Source organism: Ranitomeya variabilis, chromosome 6 (assembly GCF_051348905.1).
Source record: "Ranitomeya variabilis isolate aRanVar5 chromosome 6, aRanVar5.hap1, whole genome shotgun sequence".
NCBI lineage: Eukaryota > Metazoa > Chordata > Amphibia > Anura > Dendrobatidae > Ranitomeya > Ranitomeya variabilis.
In genome coordinates, this window is record NC_135237.1 from 542,741,702 (window position 1) to 542,759,049 (window position 17,348).

Genomic DNA, 17,348 nt, shown 5'->3' on the forward strand with positions numbered 1-17,348 from the left:
ATCGGAAAGTACCTTACCCTGCGATAAGGCTTCCTCTGATCAAAGAATCATCTTAGACGTTTTTGGTTAGTGATGAATATTGGGGTTTGCATCGATTCGATATTTATGGGAGATGTAGGTTTTCAGAGTCGCAGCGAAGGGACGGACAAAACATTCACTCACATCCCCGTAAGGCCATTATAACAGGCCTAGTAGTGGAAGCAGACGCGGCCTCGTCCATCACTCGTCAGCCAATTGGGTAATTGTCCTAACGATTGGAGGCGGCGGAGTTGCATCCCCTTAACAACTGGTGGCAGCGGTGGGATCTGTGTGACCCCCCCTGCGTTATCCTCGACAGTCTGGACCATATATGCTGAGAGAAGGCAATCTGAAAAATGACTAACCGTCCGGTATGGCATGTCCGATCCTCCATTCAGGAGGCTTCTGCTAGTGGGAACTAATTAGTATGAGCATTTTGGTGCCACAGAACCATCCTTTTAAATGCTTCAGAATTTTTTTTTAAATGTGACCGTTAGCTATAATGTATCTAAGCCTGGAGTCTGAGCAGCTAAACTTGCACTAGACTTTATATGGGATACAGTTATGATAAATTCTAAAGAATGTTCCTATTCATTGACAGCAAGTAGAGTCTGTGAAATCGTTAACGCATTAAAATAGTATATTAAAGAGAAGAACATTTTATTATATACTGAGCTTTTCAGGAGCTGTGCTGCTTGCAGGTGAGGTTATCGCTCGGTGGAAGGGAGGATTGGGCATGTTGGATTTCAATATGTCTGATCCCCTGATGTGGGAAAGGATTGCTGAACAAGTGTGGAAGCTGTATGGGCGACTTATGAGCAGAAGGTTCTTTACAGGATTTCTGTATGGCGAGGTCTATGCAAGTAGAGGACAATCCCTACCCATGCCCTAACAATAATAATAAATGACCTGCAGATCGTCTGTTTTACGTGGCACCACAAGTACCAGCAAGCCACTGTTCCAGAAACTGCACAGCCGAACCAACTTTACTGCAGTAATGGCGAATTCATGGAAATTATGATTTAGAGATCAGTGAACTGATTGGTAATTGAATAAAAACGATACAAAATTCCACAAATTCTGACAAATCTGGAACTTTTACGATTCAACTTCAGTTGGCAGCCATTTTGTTGGATTGTTATGAGTGTTCTGAAAGAGTTAAAAAAAAAAAAAAAAAAAAAAAGGTTGTATCTGCTGTAAATTCACAGCGTAAATGGAGATGTCAAATTCCAGCGCAGAGATCTCATATCCGCAATAATACAGATTTACACCTGGAAAATCGGCAAGAAAAAAAAAAAAAATCCGCTTGCAGACTCTTACCTGCCATTGTGGAAATTCCTAAGAGAGCTCCAATATGGAATTCTATCTGTGTTCCCTGCAAGTAGCATAAAACCTAGAATTAGTGAAACAGTTATAAACTACAATATAGAAAAACAGAAATCGGCGTGGAGTTAGTATCTACCGAGAGGAAAGAACCAGTGCGATGTAGGGGAGGCTAAGGTAACACTCACATATACACTATGTAAAAGAATCATTTCCTAGTTTATTTTATTTTAGGAAACACCTATAGATGGCGCTAGAGACGCATTTCTTTCTTTAAAGAGGTTCTGCAGCGCTACAAAACAGTTGATATTTTTAATTCAAAAAAAAAAGCTTTTACCTTTTTTAATAAATATAAATATTTACTCTGATCAGTATCAAAATCCTTTATTTGTACCTTGATGTTTACAAAGGAACGATAAACAAGATCCTGGTGACGAATCCAATAATCCACGCGGATATCAGTGACTCCTACTGAAATAACTTTGGCTGCACTTGTAATAACCGATACCAGACCCTCATCCCACCCGACCTCGTTTGTGATGAGGCACATTGTTATTACATTTTTTGTCATACATGGGGCAATTGGAGTTCGATATTCTTTTCTGTTTGCTTATCGAAATAATTTGCCTTTTCTCCTTTAAGAGAATGAAGTACATTATATATATATATATATTTCTCTTCATTCCTTTAACAATTCCTTTTATTATTATTTCAAACTTTCTTCTTTTCGTGGGATCTTAATAATATAAGTTATTGATATTGGCTTCCTCCTTTTTTTTATTTTGCGCTTTTTTTTTCTGCTGTTTCTTTCTATTTATCTCATACACTTGTGCTCCCCATAAGGACAAAAGGAAATCCGTCTTTCACCGCATAATAGGATGGTCGGGTTCTGCCCGTAGACGCCCGGTGATCTCTAGGACAGTGGGAGGAGGTGGTGTTCGCGTTTCCTCATCGGTCAGCACTGTGTATAAAGCCACCAGGAAGGCAGCGCTGGTAATAAACCGCCTCTGCCTTCTGTCTGTCTCTGACAATCAGTTTGTGAAACACCATGTAAAGTCATATGTGGAGTTGATGATTGGAGGGTCCACAGTCCAGTAGTTAATTCAATCTGCGCTGAGGAGTTTTAGACTACAAAGGGCTGCTTGCTGATGGTTTCCAAGTGGTGATTTTTTTTTCTTCATGTTCTAAAAACAAACTAAGGAAAAAAAGAAAAAAACTTTTTAACAAAAACCCCCCTAGTATTTGGACGATGATGGATTTTGCCGCCCTCAGTATTCCGGTACAATGGATGGGAGATTGATGTGGGCCCCTCAGCTGTAAAGTGAGGACGGACTGGGCCGCAGGCCTTTAAGGGAGGACAGGGTTGAGTGGGCCTATAGGGAGTGAACAGGAAGGAGGGGGTAATAGTGTAGAGTGAAGAGGCAATTTTTATTTGAATCGGGGCTCACGGATTGGCCAGGAGGTGAAGCAGGCGGGAAAAAGGGGGTGACGGGGGGGGACGATTATAAAAGGGGGCACCCATCTTAGTAGAGCAACCATTTTGGTGCCCCTCTTAGCATTATAACAAGCTCTGTGGGTTACTCACAATGCAGGTTGAGGCGATTTTACAGCACCTCCGTGATGCGGCTAGGACCAGGGGCGCAGGCTGGCTGCAGGCGTCCTTACAAGGCCTGCTTCCTGAGGGGGAATCTGGGTTGTCTCATTCCCTGACTGAGGGCCGCCGGCCTCGGAGGTCTCGGCCTCCGGAGCGCCTGAGCCCCGAGGTCACCCCCCGGGCCCGGCACCGTATGAGGAGCCCCTCAGGGGACCCTCCGGCTTCAGCAGCAGACCGCAGCCATAGCGGGCGCAGCCAAGGAGCCGGGAGGAATCCCACGAATCAGCAGGGCCTGCAGCGGAGGGAGGTGTCGGGTCCTGGGTCAGAAATGGGATTCAGGGTGGTCGGTCTCTAAAGTTAATCATTTCTTGTCTGGTTTGGCATTTGGATTTAAATTTAGGGGGTTACGCGATGTAACTAAATCGTTTATGGTCCTTCAGGTGATGAAGGGGTGGCGAAAAGGTTGGAAAATTTTGGATGGGCGACGCCCTGTGTCTTATGAAATTTTATTGAGTTTGGGCGAACAATTGCCGGGGGTTTGTTCTAACCAATCGGAGGTTATCCTGTTTAAGCTGGCGTCTGCTCTGGCGTTTTTTGGAGCATTTCGATTGGGCGAGTTGGTCAGCCCCTCCAAGCATCAAAAAGGGGGGTTGCTGGGCCGTGATGTGGTTATGCAGGGGGATAGGTTGGTGATCTGGTTGCGTCGATCGAAAACGGATTTGGTTGTAAAATTGTTCTCTTTGAAGTTGCTGGTTCCCCGTTATGCCCCGTATTATGTTTTAATTTTCAAAGGGTTTGGTTTGGGATGATGAGCCATTGTTATTACACGGGGATGGTTCGATTTTATCTCGGTATCAGTATATTACGATATTTAAGCGCTGCTTGACGCGAGGGGGTATTTCAGCCGAGAATTTTTCGGGGCATTCGTTTAGAATAGGTGCAGCTACAGAGGCAGCCAGACGAGGTTTAGGGGAGGACGTAGTGCGAAGGATCGGCCGTTGGGAATCCGCGAGGTTCAGGTCATATATTCGCCCGTCCTTGGTCTTGGTTGTTTTGAATTGGGAGATAATTTGATCGGGTTGTGCTTTGCGGTTATTATGTGTTGGTATGTTGTCTTTTTCTTTTCAGGGAAGAGGCCTTTACTTACATGGATTATGGGCCACTCGTTTGTCTTTTGGGCGGCATTGCGAGCGGACGTCCGCCCTGAAGGGAGGCAGCTTGGTGTGGAGAAGTCTTCGGCAATCATACGATGGATCGGAAAACGTGGAATGCACTGGAAGCAGCTTCTGCCAGAATTTCACAAGTTTGGCCGTTTGGACCGGGCACCGGATTTATTGGTGATCTATTTGGGGGGCAATGATCTCGGAAAACGCCCTTGTAGGGAGTTGATCAACGACATCAAGTTTGATGTCTTGAGGCTGTGGGCTATGTTTCCGCGTTTGTTGGTGATCTGGTCGGATATCGTTCCCAGGAAAGTTTGGTATGGGGCACGATCGGTGCAGGGTTTAAACAGGGCCAGAATAAAGGTTAATAGGGCAGTTTCCCGTTTTATGGTTCAGAATGGGGCTCTTGTGGTTCGCCACATGGATTTAGAGTCGGGAACGGGTGAGTATTGGAGAAAGGATGGCGTTCACTTGAATGCCATTGGCTTGGACTAATGGTGTCTAGCGGTGCAAGAGGGCTGCTGGTGTGGCGGGACACAAATGTCTGAGGTGTCAGGACATTTGTGTTGGTGGCAGGGGGGAAAGAGGTCCTCGAAGTTGGTGGTGCTAAGAAATGGCGGCTTGTAGGGGGGGGGATTTTTAAGATCCTGGACTCCCCCTGGTGTGGTTTAAAAAATGGAAAGGAAATTGGTGGTTATACAGTCGAGATGACTGGGGCCATGGAATTCTGGCGGATATTGGCCGGGCGAGTCTTTAAAGAGTCTCTGAGCTGGTGCCTAGCGGCTAGAGGCACGGACACGACCTGGAGGCCAAATTATGGAGATTGGATATGAGTTGGTTAATTCTTGGGGCTTCGAGGACCACCTTCCCTGGGGGTTTAATGTTAAGAAATTAAACGGTTATGTTTGAATGTTAATAAAAAGGCTGCTGTGGCCAATTTATCCAAACAAACGTTTGATGAGTAGTCATTGGGGTATGGGTTAAAAGAATGCGGGGAACGGGTGGTTAGAAGAGTTTAAGGTTATCGGTCATTTTTAAGTGAAACTCACAGGCATCACGAATACCCAATGTCATGTGAGGCTCAGAGACTGATGTCTGGAGCACACGGACGTCTCCCAATACCGAGTTCCCTCTCGCATGAAGCTTCGCCAGGTCAGCTGAACCGGAGGATTAAAAAAAGTGGAGTTTCGATTTAATTGTTGTAGAAATGATTTTTTCACCATTTTTATCACAATTTTCAAAATCTCTGCTCCCTGCGGCTCGGTGTCCCAGGATCTAAACAATGAAGGTCCCTCCGCCCCCGACCGGCAGCAAGCAGAGATCATAAAACGTGTGAGAAGTTAATCAGTGTATTGGGAGATTACATCATTTTTGCAGTTTATAATCAGTAAGTTATTTTATTAACACAGAATATCCCTTTAACGACCTATTTATTTAACCATTTACTGGCAGGAGGCGACTGGGATGTTCAGTACAGGGATTAACATCTCATGTCAGGAGGCGGCCGATCAGCTGCGCACACGATATACAGAGACACTGACTCTGCAGAGATAATTGGCGGGTAGAGCAGTATAATAACCGCCCTCGGGGGCTGCCTCCTGCGCCACAACACTGAGCTGCACAAAAACTAATACCCAAGTCCACCTTGTTACCAAGACAATGCGGCGAGCGCCAGAGCTGGGCACAAGCCAAAAAGCGAGAATGTAGTGAACGTCTGTGTGTTACACATGTATAAACACATATATAAATATATACACATGAAACAACTCGGTAATATATGGTATCAGAGAAATCTGCTTATTTCTCCTCCTGGACTGATCATTCATTCTCAATTCAGGTGTAAAAATCTGTATTTAGTGAAGCCAGATTTTCCCATTATCGACATGACAGCTGGTGCTCATAACATTCTATGGAGAGGGGAGGAGCTAGAGGAAGAGTCGGGCATTCTACGGAGAGGGGAGAAGCTAGAGACGGGCATTCTATGGAGAGGGGAGGAGCTAGAGACGGGCATTCTATGGAGAGAGGAGCTAGAGGAAGAGACGGGCATTCTATGGAGAGGGGAGGAGCTAGAGCAAGAGACGGGAGGAGCTAGAGGAAGAGACGGGCATTCTATGGAGAGGGGAGGAGCTAGAGACGGGCATTCTATGGAGAGGGGAGGAGCTAGAGACGGGCATTCTATGGAGAGAGGAGCTACTGGAAGAGACGGGCATTCTATGGAGAGGGGAGGAGCTAGAGCAAGAGACGGGAGGAGCTAGAGGAAGAGACGGGCATTCTATGGAGAGGGGAGGAGCTAGAGACGGGCATTCTATGGAGAGGGGAGGAGCTAGAGGAAGAGACAGGCATTCTATGGAGAGGGGAGGAGCTAGAGCAAGAGACGGGAGGAGCTAGAGGAAGAGACGGGCATTCTATGGAGATGGGAGGAGCTAGAGGAAGCGGGGCATTCTATGGAGAGGAGCTAGAGACAGGCATTCTAAGGAGAGGGGAGGAGCTAGAGGAAGAGATCGGCATTCTATGGAGAGGGGAGGAGCTAGAGGAAGACATGGACATTCTATGGAGAGGGGAGGAGCTACAGGAATATTACACAGACATTCTGCTGCAGGTTCTACTGAAATGACAGTGTAAATTCTAATGCTGCCAATAATCATAAACACGTTACTAATATCCACCGTCCACCAGTATTCAGAGCCCTGTGAATCGCTTCCTACCTGCACAGCTCTATTGATTAGCTGGCTTTGCATCATGTCGTCATTGTGATATAATCAAACTCACAGAAAAAAACATGGGTACCATATAGCTGAAAGTACATTAATCTATATCGATATTAAGGATAAGGACAGCGAGTGTATACTCCCAAAATTATAAGAACCTGACAAGACGGAGTTCTATACACAATTTATAAAAAGTAAAAAAAATACTTTATTACATATAATAATCACACAGCAATATACGGTAGTTTAATGAAGCACAAACACAGGACATAAAACCCTAGTAAAGAGCACATGGGTCCAAGGCATTAAAAGGTAATAGTAAACACCACGATATTAGGAAAAAAGGCCCTTTAAATATTCAGTACATCAGTGTGTCTTATCAGCCATGTGTATTTGTAATTAGTGCTGATACACATATGTGAAAGGACCACCCTAAGGGGGTGGACTTGGCTCCTCGGCACTTGGTTACTTCCATCATGGGTAAGTGCTCCTGCTGTTAAGGGCACTTTCTTTTTTTCTTGTGGGGGCGTAATGTCACTATGGCAGCCCTAGGAAACTCTTCATAATAGGTGTTCGTTTCACATATGTGTATCAGCATTAATGAGTAAATCATTGGACCCATGTTGCTCTTTACTAGGGTTTTATGTCCTGTGTTTGTGCTTCATTAAACCATATTGTTGTGTGATTACTATATGTAATAAAATATTTTTTTTTTACTTTTTATAAATTGTGTATAGAACTCATTGTGGCATGATGCGCACCAGGTCGGCTGACCTAAAGGAAAGGCGGGAATGACGGCAGCCATGGTATACGGATGTGGACGCTGGACCATGGAGCTGCAATTCGCTCATGCCTAATTACTACTACTTATAAAGTGTAGTAAAAACGTGAAAAACAAACAAACATGATTAAGAAGAAAAAACAAATAAAAGAAGAAAAAAACCTGAAAGATTCTCTAAAATAAATCTGTAAAATTTAAAAGAAAATAAAATTATAAATAAAAGACTAATAAAAGTAAATAAAGTGGACGCCCCAGATTCTTAGAGAGGTGTTTGTATGCCTGTATTGATCCGGAGTGTGCGAAGTTCTCCATAAGCAGCCACTTATAGAGACAAATGTTCGCTTATTGTGGGAAATTTATTTTCTTTCTCTGCTCTGCATTATTAATGGGTTGTTCAACACATTGAAACATGACCCCGAGTGAGCCCAACAATGGGGGCCGACCATGAGCCACTGCTGAACACTATGTCCATAAATCTGCCAAGGATAGCCAGCTGCTGGGAATAATTCTAAGGGTAGGTGACAAGGCATCTTATAGACGCGGGAGAACCCGCTGGGCTGTGAAGGAGAAGACGCTTCGGGAAAACTCAGTCCGTGCTGTTCCTTTAGCGTTTGGTCATTTTTGCTGCATTTTTTAATAAAAAAAAAAATATTGTGTGTTTATGTGTATGTATATATATATATATATATATATATATATATATATATATATATATATATATATATATATATATATATATATATATATATATATTAGCGAGCGGCTTCCATACAGCAAGCACCTGTACAGCGGTCGGGTCCCTTCTTCTAACAGATTTGTGGCTCTTGAAGCCTGAAGCAGTTAAAAGAAGCTCAAAAAGACGTACCGTGTTCTGCCGGGCGTTTCTTCCCCCATCACCTGTGAGTGATATTATTGAGAAGTGGAAGGTTCGTGTGCTGAGGAGCAGAGGGCAGAAAAGTCACCAACGCTGTGCGGACTCCAGACCTCCGCTGCTATTAATATCAGCACAAACACTGCACCCCGCCGGGAGCTGCATGCAGCCGTACATCACCAAGCACACTGCTGGATGTCGGATGGAGTGGTGTAAAGCCGCCACCTCTGAACTGGAGGAAACGTGTTCTGTGCAGTCACTTATCACACTTCTCTTTCTGGTGTCAGTACGGTTTGGTGGTGGAGGAGGATAATGCTATGCGCATGGTTTCAGGGTTCTAGTTCTAGAGGAAAGCAGAATGTGACTTCCTGCCGGCACAGAACTATATTCTATGCGGCCTTACTCCCGCCACACTGACATCTGTGAAAAGACATCAGCATCATCTATCAGAAGATTCGGCTGGCGGCCCGGGCTATTCACGTGTGACATGTCCTTGCGAGACCTCGGAGTCCGACCTTCCAGGAGAGAAAGTCAATTGTGTTACTAAAAAAAGGATGGAAGACGTAGCGGCGTGACGGCATACTCTCCGCGCTGCGCACCACTGTTATGGAGCAGGGAGGAGAGTCACACACACATAGCGCCCTGACGACGTGTACACATGACAATGTTATGGGAAGAGCCCAGATTATCTCCACGAGGAACCTGCTCACAACGTGGAGCTCAAGAGTGACAGATCTTACAAGGACTTTGCCATCAGAGTTTTACATCTTTTTTTCTTTCTTCCCAATGTGTCTAATTTTCCTTTCTGCCCTTTAGATGCAACCAAAAATAAAACAGCAATTCTGACAACTTTCATTTTTGCCTTCTTACATACTTTTGTATTTTGATAGAATGGACTTCTACAAACACGACAATATCAAATAGGCTTTATTTTTCTTGTTTCATTATTTATTTTTTTTTTAAATCGGGAACATGAGGGTTATTCAAACTTATTAAATTTTTTTCAACTATTTGATATTAACATTTCTCTTTTTTTTTTTTTTTTAAAGAAATTCTCTATTTTTCAAGCTTCTTCTTGGACTTGAACTTGGTTGTTCTATGTACTATAATATCACATCATTGCAAGAGAGTAAAAATAATGATCTCCTATGAGATGACAAGATGGGAGTAATGGGGGTCTTCATCAACTGACTTGGCAACCCACCCGTACCATAAGATTTCTTTTGAGATTGACAGTGGGATTTTAATGGTTCACCAGCAGCGAGCAGAGAACTCTCCGGTCACTGCTGTTAGAAGTAGGTACTGGCTGAATAACAGGATCCCTTTAATAGTTCATGTAGGGAGTAGCTCCAGTGTTGGGTGCAGGGAAAAGAAACCCTTTAATTTCTAACCTGTTTAAAAGCCACCTGTCACCAGATCAAAAAAAGTCAGTTTTCGCTCTTATTTTATTCCCATGGCATTTCCTGCTTTGTTTAGTTTTTTTTTGTAAATATGCCATACGGTTCAAGAGATATGCGCCACTTTATTTAGTGGCCCCTTTTTATGATCAAAGAGCAGGGAATGTGTATGGCAAGATCCTCTAGGGTGTGTCTTTATGCTGCTCTGCATAATTACGCTAAGCCACGCCCCCAAGGAAAAAAAAAAAAAAAGAATTAGTACTAAATTAAAAAATGTGTGTGTCAAGGGGAGACTAGGTGGGCAAGAGCTAATAACCTGGGCCCCTGCAATTTCCCTCAGACTAGGGAAATCCTGACTGACCCTCTACCTAGAGTTTACACTGATGGTGTGCATGTCTAGGCCTCGACCCTCGCCCTGTCTCCCGTTTCAACCCTAGGCTGAAACCTCTGCCCACCACCCGGTGAAAAGATCATACACCAATACCCACAGTTAGCACAGACAAGGATAACGGAAAATATACACCACGCCGAAGTCACTCAGGAATACACTATAAATGTGCAGGGCAAAATAAATACAAATAAAGGAAGGAGTAAATAAGACAAAGGGAAATTCACCACCAGCAACGATACTCCAAATACTAGCTCACCACTCCAGACCAAGATAATAAATGCGCAAGACAGAAGCTATAATCGGCGATGCCCAATGTTCAGGAGAACTATTTAAAGGCAATGGGCATGGCCCAGCTTCCAATCCGAGCATAAGGTATTAACCCCGGACCAGCTAGATAAAATCTAGCCGACGCCAATGAGCACATAGTGGTCAAAAGCGGAATTACCGCTGTCTGTCGAGCGACCTGGTCTGAACAGCGTCCGACATGACAATATGCTGACCTCCATTTAGATGCTGATGTACCGTAAATACTTCCCAAAAAAGTACGTTAATAAAAGAAAAAGAAATATAAAGTAGGCTGACTAAAATGGTAATTAGAGTAAACCTCGGTTACGCGTATCAGAAAATGGTAGCAAACAAATTTTTTTTTTTTTTTTTTAAATAAAGTTCAGAACTAATTCTAACCACTAAAAAGAAAACTACAGCAGTTTGGTAACTAAGTAATTGTAATGACCCAACTGTATGTCCAGGTCAATTTTACAATTGCTGTTAAAACTAAACCAAGCAAAAAAAAAAGCTGTCGGAACTGCATTTTTAATTAACTCACTGCGGTAGGAGGTTTTTTTCCCCCAATCTTAAGTACATTACAAGACATCATCCAAAACTACAACCTGTTCCGGCATAAACAAAGCCTCACATGGTCAGGCCAATGGAAAATAAACAAAAAATGAAAATTAAAAATAAATAAATAAAAAAAAAAAAACAACAAAAAAAACAAACAAACAAACTGGTCCTGAAAGGGTAAAAAAAGGTTTAGCCAATGTATTTAATTGGAAAACGCCAACAAGTAGCTCACATTGGGGAAGTCGAGAAGCCAATTTAAAGGTCCGTACACAGCACCTTGTTGGCAGTTTCCAGCACTTATAAATCTGTTCAATACGCTGAACAAAGTCAAACAAAATAATAAAAAGTGAAGAAAAGGAAAACATATTACAAATATTCATCCAAAGGTGAACATTCCGAAGACAAATAAAAGAAAACAAAGCCCTTACCGCAGCGATCATAATAGCGTTATCCAAGAAGCCGAAGCCAATAAACGGTAGTGCGTTGTGGACGAAAACTGGAATACAAAGAGGAAAAATCAGAACGGTAACAAGAACAGGTCGCACCATAGCCTTACTATGGGATTAATGGCGGTACAAAATTAGAAAAACACGGCTGTTTAAAAAACAAAACAGCGCCACACATGACCAAAGGTCGCATCTGGTAGTGCAGGGTCATACCTATGGAAGTCAATGGATCTAAGCTGCAATACCGCAAATAACCTGTGGACAGCAGTGGCGCTGTTTTTGGAAAGGAAAAAGCAGCCTGGTACATACAGTCAAGAAATAAAAGATGGACAAACCCACTTTAAAAATGTTATTCAGCTACTTCATAGGTTTAGAACAAATCTAGTCCCCATCCTGACTCCTGCACCCAGCTCTCCCAGGACCCTGCATGACGTGATCCCCCTACAGGATTATGGAAGAGCAGAATTACAACCCCCTACTAATAGGTTAGGGGGTTTAGGTAAAGCCTTTATAAAAAAAATTTAAAAAAATCGATACTACATAAAAATTATGCTCATTTTTGCCTTGTTTAATTTAATGACAAATGTCAGCAAATTGGGAATGTAAATACTGCGACATTTCTGTCCGGGTGACCTTTAGGGCTTGTTCACACGATCCTTTTTCCCTGCGCATTTTTCAGGTCCTGATTTGTGAAAACCGCAGTGCAAAACCTGCGGTGGTTTTCACTGCGGTTTTCAGTCCTTTTTCTACTGCGGATTCCACTGCGGGTTTCCAGCTGCTTTTTCCTATTGGTGCAGGTGGAAAACAGCAGCGGAATCCGCAGAAAGAATTGACATGGTACTTCTTTTTTTTCGCAGAAAATCAGCGCGGATTTTCCAGCGGAAAAAAGGAACGTGGGAACAGCGGGTTTTTTTTTCCATTGGGTAACATTGTACTGTACCCTGCATGGAAAAAGGATGCGGATCCGCAGCTGCAAATCCGCTGCGGATCCGCAGCAAAAACCGCATCGGTGAACATAGCCTTAGAAGGTAAAAAGCCATTATTAAATAGTAACATGTGGGTGCGGATCTGCGGCAAAGTCACATTTATTTTCCCATTTAAACGGATAATTAACCATAGATCTCCTACAGTATTACAGTGATATTACATGAGGCAGCTCTCATATGAGCGTTCTGTCGGTAGGAGGTGAGCTGTGACATCTCCTATTGTGAATGGTGGATCCTGTGTTATCTACTGTATATAGAGGTGTTATCAGTCATTGTACAGGAGGAGGAGGTGAGCTGTGACATCGCCTATTGTGAATGGTGGATCCTGTGTTATCTACTGTATATAGAGGTGTTATCAGTCATTGTACAGGAGGAGGAGGTGAGCTGTGACATCGCCTATTGTGAATTGTGGATCCTGTGTTATCTACTGTATATAGAGGTGTTATCAGTCATTGTACAGGAGGAGGAGGAGGTGAGCTGTGACATCTCCTATTGTGAATGGTGGATCCTGTGTTATCTACTGTATATAGAGGTGTTATCAGTCATTGTACAGGAGGAGGAGGTGAGCTGTGACATCGCCTATTGTGAATGGTGGATCCTGTGTTATCTACTGTATATAGAGGTGTTATCAGTCACTGTACAGGAGGAGGAGGTGAGCTGTGACATCACCTATTGTGAATGGTGGATCCTGTGTTATCTACTGTATATAGAGGTGCTATCAGTCATTGTACAGGAGGAGGAGGTGAGCTGTGACATCGCCTATTGTGAATGGTGGATCCTGTGTTATCTACTGTATATAGAGGTGTTATCAGTTATTGTACAGGAGGAGGAGGAGGTGAGCTGTGACATCACCTATTGTGAATGGTGGATCCTGTGTTATCTACTGTATATAGAGGTGCTATCAGTCATTGTACAGGAGGAGGAGGTGAGCTGTGACATCACCTATTGTGAATGGTGGATCCTGTGTTATCTACTGTATATAGAGGTGCTATCAGTCATTGTACAGGAGGAGGAGGTGAGCTGTGACATCGCCTATTGTGAATGGTGGATCCTGTGTTATCTACTGTATATAGAGGTGTTATCAGTTATTGTACAGGAGGAGGAGGAGGTGAGCTGTGACATCACCTATTGTGAATGGTGGATCCTGTGTTATCTACTGTATATAGAGGTGTTATCAGTCATTGTACAGGAGGAGGAGGTGAGCTGTGACATCACCTATTGTGAATGGTGGATCCTGTGTTATCTCCTGTATATAGAGGTGTTATCAGTCATTGTACAGAAGGAGGAGGTGAGCTGTGATATCACCTATTGTGAATGGTGGATCCTGTGTTATCTACTGTATATAGAGGTGTTATCAGTTATTGTACAGAAGGAGGAGGTGAGCTGTGACATCACGTACAGTTGCCAGAAAGAAAACTGCAAGATGTCAGGATTTTTTTAATTAAATATAGTGAATTGGCAAAAAAAGTGGTGATTTTTTTAAAGCACAAAACCTTGTTTTACGATGACACATTGCCTTGAATCTAGAAATAATTATGTCTAGGCCTTGGATGTACACGGCCCATCGTGCCCCCACCGGTAACATAATACAATCCTATGGACGTCTTACCGTGCTTCAGCTGTTTGGAGGAAGGTGGGGCGGCTTCAAGTTGTTCTGGGAGACAATAAAAGAAGATCTATTAAGAAACTGCTGCAGCAAATTCTATATTATAATACAGAGCAATCTGCAGGAAGGGCTGCACAGTAATTACACTGCCGGCTGCCAGCGTCTCCACCCGGCCCATGGGAAGCCGTCCCCTGACTCAGCGCTGGGTAATTATGTGAACATCTCAGCCGCGGCTTCAGCTTATAACAAAACTATGAAGAACTAAACCTGTGGAAAAGGGTTCAGTGTACAAAGAACGGGATGTATCACACCGCCATATAGCGCCACATACAGCCGCCATCAGGGAATCATGCCTCTTCCTACTGACCTTTCAATCATTGACATCCCCCCTTTAAATGCAACTAAATGATAAGAATATATTCATTTGGAGCAAGTACATATCAACTATGCTCCGGAATCTTTGGCAAAATTCTAAGGCGGAACTTTGGCTTCACTTTTAACCAGGTTCATCCAAAAATTGAAATATTAGCACGTCCCACTGCGGCAGAGAACAAAGATATAAAGACCTTCCTGATCAGATTGGGCTTTACATGACAGCAAAATGTGGATTCCAAGCAGTCAGATCACTTAGTGCAGCTTTGGATGTGAGTAGAGCAGAACACTTTCCTATGTTCCGACATCTCCGGTTATTCTTAGCTGAGTAATCAGATTCCCGGCACAGAGAATGTAAATGGCTCTGAATTATGAGCAGCTGATAAAGATCCAAATCATATAATGTCCGGCAGTGACCGGCTGCCGATCTACAGCAGCCAGTCGGAAAATAAATGCAGAACTCTGGACTAAGGAGGTGGAGGAAAATCAGGAGGATGCGGACTTCAAGTCATTCAGCGGCTGCCAATCTGTAGACAAGGGACACTAGAATATGACAGGACTGCGACTAGTCCAGGAAAAGCAGATCCCAACACTATCAGGTGCTCAATTTACTATTTTTTAACATAAAATATTGGTGAAACGTAACTGCCGCGAATTTACAGTTTTGGTAAATTAGATGCATTTTCCGACACCTTAATTAAAAATTAACTTTTCATTATTATTGAACAGCTTTTGCAAAGTTTTGCATGATATTTTCCTTCCTTCTTGCTGAAAAGTGCCGTTTTACCTGCCTAGTTCATGCTCTTTTAGAAGCTGCTTTGAACTGCTGCTCTAGCAAGAATCTATGCTCAAACGCTAATTGCAAAAAGACAGTCCCGATGGGAGCTTCTGTGCTCCCCCTTCCCCGTGCTCAGACTGCAAACTAGTCTGTAAAATGTTTGAGTGCAGATTATTGCTAGAGCAGCAGGTCTAAGCAGCTTCTAAAAGAGCCTGAATAACACAGGTAAAACAGCATGGTATTCGAGAGAGAAAGAAGCAAAATAAGGTAATGGAGCGTGTTACAAAGATTTATAACTTTCTGAAGTCTGATCAGTATTAAACAACAAAAAAAAAAGGTACGATAATCAAGTATTTAAAAATATTAATAAATCTGCCCCAATATTAAACTATTTTTTTTAAGTGCAACAATAAGCTAATTACAAGGTATCCCACTGCATATCCCCCAGTGATAGACCTATAAATGAGATATGGAGAGTTAAGTCAAAAGTTCAAAACACCGTTTCCCTGTTCGTCAGTGTGAACAGGGCTCAGGCAGCAAATGGGTGAAGAAAAGCTTTACTATGGCTCAAATACGACGATAAATCTGAAGATAAGGAATGATAAGGAATACTCCGCTGTAATAGGATTACACGGGCAGAGCGCTGCCATCCTCTTGAGAAAACTGATAAAAATACACGATTGGGTTTTATTACCCGGATTAGTTACGTCCGGCATCAGCACATTACTGGGACCCGTTGCTTCCTTCTTGCTATGAATCCTCTAAATCTGACATTTGAGGAGATCGTACAGACCGGACACTACATGCTTTCTGCTCATCCATAACGTTTTATAGCCAACAATACAATTTTCATTATATTTCCTGTGATCTAAGGGGTTAACATTTCTCCTTATGGAAAGTAACAATGTATGCCGGGCATGTCAGAGTGAGGAGACTTATAAGCCATGAATGCTCCTCTGGGAAATTAAATAACTATCGCCACCTATTGGAAGCCGTGATCCTAAAAGTCGATATTGACTCTTTAAGAAACTAATTTCCCAGAGAAGCACGCATGACTCATAAGTCTCCTCACTCTGATATGCAAGGCTTGGCTTGTCACTCTCTACAAGGAGAAAAGTTACCCCTTACACCCCAGTCCAGAGCCTCTCATCTAGCCAAATTACCTGTCATACTTTTCACTGATGAGGGCTACACCCCGAAATACTGTCTGCAAATTGAGATTTTGGTTTGGCTTTTATCCCACGTGATATTGCAAGGCTCGTTAAAGAGTCAATATCGACTTTTAGGATCGCCGCTTCCTATAGGTGGAGCTAGAGTTATAGTCCTCTTCCTCTCTGAAGAGACAATTTACATATTTAACAATTTTTTGCTAAAGTTTTATTTTTGTAACTATCATATTTCGCTCTTTTTCGGTTTTCTCTATTGAGGGCAACATCCCAGACCCCAAATCAGCTGTCATCTGTGACTAATCCTGAAAGGAATCGTTAAATTTCCCTGTGGCGCCACCATAGGAGAATTAAAGCATTACACAGTGTCTTACTGTGGATTTTTTCTGCCTAAATGTAGTAATTTTTGCAATTGAATTTTATTTAAAAAAATGTTGCCCCGTTTTGCTTTTACAGGCTCTTTGTTTTCCTGTACATTCAACTTTGATGTGGTCTGCGGTCAAATCTGCTCTGTAAAAGACGGATAAGAGAGTTCCAAACTATGTCGGAATGAGGTCAGTGATGGATTCTCAGTTGACTCATTCTGAAACCAGCAATAGACAGAATAAGCTGGAAACAGTTAGGAATCTAGATTTAGGGGGCAAAAACGGTGCCTGGCAGGGTTAGGGTTCGAAAAAAGGTCACGTTCTGAAAACTAAAATTCTTCAGGACACTCTCTAAAAGTTGGCAAATATGTATATTAATATTGCCAACCACCACTCGCGGCAGTCCTGACAACCACATTGCCGCTGTCGTATTTGTAAAGCAGGCTGTGAAATGATGCAACACCATGATTGGTTATGAACATTTTCAGTAGAGAAGGAAAGTTGCTAAAATTGAGTTTTGCTTGTTTGTTTTTTTATACC

The 17,348-nt window shown here is 42.9% G+C and overlaps 1 protein-coding gene across 2 annotated transcripts in view; it reads right to left on the minus strand.

Annotated features, from left to right (window-relative positions):
• The window catches only part of TMEM65 (transmembrane protein 65), a 62,507-nt gene that overhangs the window by 14,083 nt on the left and 31,076 nt on the right, over positions 1 to 17,348 (minus strand). For both annotated transcript variants that reach the window (XM_077271188.1, XM_077271187.1), the window contains 3 exons: positions 14,131 to 14,175; positions 11,518 to 11,585; positions 1,339 to 1,393 (listed from right to left, as the gene is read on the minus strand). In XM_077271188.1, the coding sequence (XP_077127303.1) occupies positions 1,339 to 1,393; positions 11,518 to 11,585; positions 14,131 to 14,175 (168 nt within the window). The remainder of the gene's footprint in view (positions 1 to 1,338; positions 1,394 to 11,517; positions 11,586 to 14,130; positions 14,176 to 17,348) is intronic.